At 36.1% G+C, this 5,525-nt stretch overlaps 1 protein-coding gene across 1 annotated transcript; it reads left to right on the top strand.

Moving 5' to 3' along the window:
* Positions 1-1,563: 1,563 nt before the first annotated feature.
* On the top strand, positions 1,564-3,833 carry LOC147224780 (uncharacterized). The gene is made up of 3 exons (XM_086163320.1): positions 1,564-1,794; positions 2,435-2,538; positions 2,614-3,833. Exons 1-3 carry the CDS (start codon positions 1,587-1,589, stop codon positions 3,022-3,024), a joined length of 723 nt encoding a protein of 240 aa, XP_086019446.1. The 5' UTR covers positions 1,564-1,586; the 3' UTR covers positions 3,025-3,833.
* The last annotated feature ends 1,692 nt before the right edge of the window (positions 3,834-5,525 follow it).

Below are 5,525 nucleotides of genomic sequence, written 5' to 3' on the forward strand. Positions count from 1 at the left end.
CACAAATCTTGCAGATAACCCAATCTTTTTCTTTTACAAGCAATCATACTTGCAAACATAACCAAAGTTGTTTTACTACTTGCCTTATGATAACCAAAGTCGGGCAGGATGATGCAGCAATGTTTGGAGAGAAACAATATGCAGAAATCTCACTTTGGCCAACAGATGACATAGGCAGTTACACCATGAGGCCATATTTAGAAATAATTGTGACACTGATGAAATACTCTCCAAACACTGCTGCATTACCCTGCCTAACTTGGTCATGTTTAGGCATTTATAACTTTATGTAATAGAAAAAAATTACTCATGTCATAGCATATTGTCTGCAAGTTTTCCCTACTTCACTTTTATTTGCTATCCTATCCTTGATGTCTGATTTTGTTGCAAACAAGTTTTAACACATCCAGTCGAACTTACTGTTAAAGTATCAATCAGAAGTACTTTATTTTCAGAAAAATGTGTTATTTTTCTTTTCAGAAAACTTAAAATGTGACTGCACCGTTATGCCTTACATCACTGCTTTTAATTGCTATGTCATTGAGTCATTTTATTTTTGTCCATTTAATTTAGATGAGCAATGGGTTAAAGGTGTTTAAGAGTAAAACTTAAAACCAAGAAATTATCAACATTAGCTAATGTCAGTATTCAACATTACATTGAACAGGACTCGTGACTGACATTCATAACAACTCCAAATAAAACTAAACAGCAACAAGATGGTAGCCAGCTTGATTCTTCACCTGCACAGAAAACATCACAATAACTATTAAAATTATTCAAATCATCTTTGACAGAATCTTACAGCCGCAAAATAACAAGTATAATATTTATAAAGATAGCATTTCTGCAAAGCTTTCAAGTAATCTAATAACGTCATAGCACAAATTGCAGAAATAAGTCACACTTAATTCAAATTAATCCAGTAGACTGGATTAGAAGTGTGTAAAAACACAGTTAACAGTTATTTACTGAATAGAATATTGACTTAGAGCATTGTATTTTTGAAGCATGAACTGAAAAAATATTCAATATATATCTTTGTGTCTGAATATTATTCATGTTTTATTATATTATATTACTATATAATATTTTATATATATTATTATTATATGTATATCATGTTATAGGCAGGCACATGTCAGTAATATTAGAATAAAAATATTAGATAAAGCAGAATTAGCTGTTCTTACCTTGCTCCTTTTACCATCGTCTTCATCACTTGAGATTATTGAACATTTTGCTCCCTCTCATCTCTGTTTTCCAACGGCCTGCACAGACACATTCAATTATGTAACTGTCCTTCTTATGAAAGAAAAAATACTTATTTTTGTGAAAGTATTTCTTAAATTTTTAAAGTCTCTTGATTAGTTGTTAAATAGGCTGGTTGAAGTGAGAGCCAACAAGCAGTTTACATTGTCAACCCCGAAAACACTAATAAACAGGCTTTGTGTTGTGTTGGTAAATGAGTTAGCTGCTCTATCGACCTCGTGTTTAAATAGTCCTGTTGGACTTTCTCCTCCTCCAGTGACTGTTCATACACCAACTTGAGCATTTGTTCTGCTCAAATAGCATCCTCACTTAACATGCAACAAGCTTTCTTCTTAATACTCCAAATTTCCCTAAATGTATCTGTTCTTGTGGATTGTAAACCAAGCCAATGGGACTCAGAGCAGCTGGAAGAACATCAACAGACCAGCTTTAACGCAGGAACAGATATTTTGGCCAGTATCGGACATTTCTACATTGAGCTGAATGGATCAATGAAAAAAAGGATTCACAGAGAATTTCTAGGTGAGTCTGCCTCTGGTCTTGCAAATGGTTTTATTTGATTTTGGATGTAAAATTACACTCATCTATCTTTTAATCAGGCTTGGTTAATTGAATTTCTCAAGAGGTAAACATATTTTAACTATGTGGTTCTGCCAAGGTTCTGCCAAGTTAATTCACCTTGTTTCACAAACACAAATCTCATACCACCTGAAATGATAGAATCATTAAAGAGCCAAAAACAATATCTTGCAGTATATTCGGAGAAACAATTTTATGCAACAATGTCTTTGGTCACAGCACTGATAAGTGATTTTATTCACAACTTACAATGTGACAGAATGCTTTTTGGGGTACTAATGGAAAAATTCTGCTAAATTACAGAAAAGGTTAAATAAGGATTTTATTATGACGATCCAGAGATTCAATGAATAGAAAATTTTTAGATGACTAAAAGAAAGGCCCGCATGGAGGTATTGAACATGTGATTAAATGTTTAATTATGTTCTTCATATTTTGTGCAAAACATTTGAGAATATGCAAAAAGATTAGCGACAATATCAAATAATTGCATACATATTTAGAATACAATAAGAAATAACTTTCATGCAATACAATCCTTGAAACCCCTATATCTTACACAGCATGATCTTGTTTCTTCTAGTTTTTGTACCGGTACAAACAAATCAAGGCAACTTTGTGAAAATGTTTCGTACGAGAAGAAAAAGGTTTCTCTGTGAAGTCTACAAGAAGAAGTTGTACAACTTTGTGAGTATTTTTTAAACTGCATTCAGTTTGAGGGTAATCAGACAAGAGATGACCTAAATTATTTTCTCCAAACAGAAACAAAAGGACAGCGAAGATAGTCTCTTCCGGTGCATTCTGTTTAACGTAGCAGAATACTGTGACATCAGCAAGCTGCTCAAACTCGATGGTGCTGAGCTGCGAGTTGTTCACCGGGAGTCAGCTTCACCTTCCACAACCCTGCAAAAGATCTCTCAGCGTCACTTTGTGAGGAGACAAAGGAGGAGCGAGGAGGTGAACCCATCTGATCCACTAAGGTCAGAGTCACATCCCTCACATGCTGGAAAAGATCACAAAGACCCAAACCAAAGGCAACTTGAACCAGATCAGGCAGGGGCGGTATCCAAAGAGACCATCACCTCTGTTGATGATCCCTTGCAAGTCTTGCAGTCCAATGGGCCAATCAGTCCTGTCAAGACCAACATTGCAGACCGTGTAGAACAAGACTAAAATACTGTTCTTTGGTTGGATAAGGTAAATAGGCTGCGTACCTACGTGGAGGCTTTGAGAAAAGTTGGTTTGTGTTCGACTACATAGTAAAAGTAGATACTTCTATTCACATCTTTGTCACCCGTGGGTGATGGGAGGAACAGATCATCAAAAGCAGGTCTTGAAATGTTCAACTAAATCCGGAATAAATAAAGAACTATGGAGAAAAAAAAGACATTTAAAATATTCACTGTCAATAAATATACATATATAACAATGTTGACATAACTTACTCAAAATGTTACATAATTGCATTTTGTTTCTATTTGAATAGCCAATGAACAGAGAATCTGGCAACATCCCAGATAATCATGAGATTATCTGGAATGCCCTTTAACGTCTTTATCCAGTGAATTTTAAACCTTTGGCCAAATGTGGTAATGTTTGTTTTGCACATGTAAAATGTGTAATTTTTGAGTAATTATGAATATTTGTGCGTAAACATGTTCATACTGTAATATGGTAGAAATCCAAGTTAATCAGTCGCATGCACACTGTTGCAACTGAGAAAAGATATCTTTTACGCATTTATTGGACGGTTGGAATAATGTTGGGTGCGGGACACCATTAATCAGAGAAATTAAATAATATTTATTTATTGAAATATGCAAAATGATTTTCTCTGACACCTCATCTTATTATTTATGTATTTCATTTTCCAGTTGTATCTAATGTGGACAAATAAAGAATATATTTTCTTTGTGTGTATTTATGGTTGAAGCCAAATTATGTTCATTACATCGCTCATAAATGAATTAAGTTAATATTTGGAGGGAGAGGATACATTTCAGCAGTTTAAGTGGCCTACTGTTATGTGACATTAGTTATAATGACACTGAATGCTGGTAGTTTATGTATCCATTCATTTATTTTGTCTTGGCATCTGATTCAGAACCTTCTGCAACCATACAATAAACAAAGTATCAGACATGTTGAGAGCAAGCAAATTCCACACAGAAAAGCATACCTACGTCATTGTGAGGAAGTGCAAAAATCCCTGCTCACTAAAGCTGGTCAGGAATTATAGCATTCAGATGTGTGCAAGTGTGCTTATGCAGTCCCATTGGTGTGTTACATGGGTATATTCTCACCTTTTCAATATTAAAAGTATTCATCTTGAGCAGAGTTTATTTCTTGACTTTCCACATACGGTGGCAGAAAGGTAATTCTAAGATACGATATGAAATTTTAGATTAGGTTCTAATCAGATTTTAATTCAGGTAAATCCCCAAATGTTGTACATTTATTCCCACCTAACCCCATTTGGACGGTTTTCTGATGATTAACTCTCCATTTGTATAACAATCCATCGTAACCAAGATGTTATATTTGGAAACTCCCCGGAGGCCATTATAACTAAAGAAGCCTCTCGGATGAGAGGTGAAACATCATCGGGTGATGATAATCAAGTCCGGTTGCCACGACTTGAAAAGCTTGAATAAAATAAAGTAAAAGAATAAAATGATACTATAACATTTAATCACTTGAGGCCAAGTCATAATAACAGCTCTCCTCTCTGACTGATATAAAGCCTGGAAGTTTTGAGAATAATTTGGAGATCAAGAAAATGCCATTTAACTCTTTGCCAGGAGCAAATGGAGCGAGAACTTTAATCTCAAAATAACAAACACAAATTGACAGTGAGACTTAAAAATTGCATTAAAGATTGCATTAAAAAAAGCCAAATGCAGACTTTCAGCCCAGGAGAGCGCTCACGAAAACCACAGTTGAATTGCAGCCAGCGAGTAGCTCCACTCTAGAACACATGATTTAAGTTCTTACTCAAGAAAAGGAAGGGTAAGCACTGTTTTATCATTTTGCCATCCAGTCTTCCTGCTGGTTTAAGGACTGGGCCAGCATTTATTTTTGTAATCACATGCCTGCAATTCTTATGCACCCATTGAATTAAGGAAATACACAATAATTTTTTAACAACTTCAGTGTAACATCCTAGCATCTTCTTCCACTAATCCTGCAGTCAGGGTCGCAGATGATGCCGGAGCCTATCCCAGCTGTTATCGAGCGAGAGGCGGGGTAAACCCTGGACTGGTCGCCAGTTAATCACAGGGCCGCATATAAACACAAACAACCATTAGCTCACTCAATCATTCAGGGTAATTTTCCCAATTTTTTTCCAATTAACCTGCTGCATGTTTTTGGACTGTGGGAGGAAAGCGGAGAACCCAGAGGAAACCCATGCAGACACGGGGAGAACATGCAAAGTCTACACAGAAAGATCCCCTGGTCGGAGTCGAACCAGGGTCCTCCGTGCTGTGAGGCTGAAGTGCTAACCACTGCCACCATTTGGTGTAACAGAGTGGAAAAGTTTTGGGTCAAGGGCCGTATTGACTTTTAAAATTTGACAGACGGGCCGGCTCGGCACAAGATACGATACATATAAAAATCTGAGATATAATCATCTGAGATTTGTCTGAACACCTTCTGACATTTGCTTTGAAAAC

Source organism: Fistularia commersonii, chromosome 17, assembly GCF_037954325.1.
Source record: "Fistularia commersonii isolate RoL2024-O1a breed Wild chromosome 17, RoL_Fcom_v1.0, whole genome shotgun sequence".
In the NCBI taxonomy this organism is placed as follows: Eukaryota; Metazoa; Chordata; class Actinopteri; order Syngnathiformes; family Fistulariidae; genus Fistularia; species Fistularia commersonii.

What these genes read in the sequence shown, in the direction of transcription:
- LOC147224780 (XM_086163320.1), top strand. Translation starts at nt 1,587, where the DNA reads ATGCAACAAGCTTTCTTCTTAATACTCCAAATTTCCCTAAATGTATCT. An exon ending in GATTCACAGAGAATTTCTAG is followed by an intron (nt 1,795 to 2,434) that starts GTGAGTCTGCCT and finishes TGTTTCTTCTAG; the next exon opens with TTTTTGTACCGGTACAAACA. An exon ending in AGAAGAAGTTGTACAACTTT is followed by an intron (nt 2,539 to 2,613) that starts GTGAGTATTTTT and finishes TTCTCCAAACAG; the next exon opens with AAACAAAAGGACAGCGAAGA.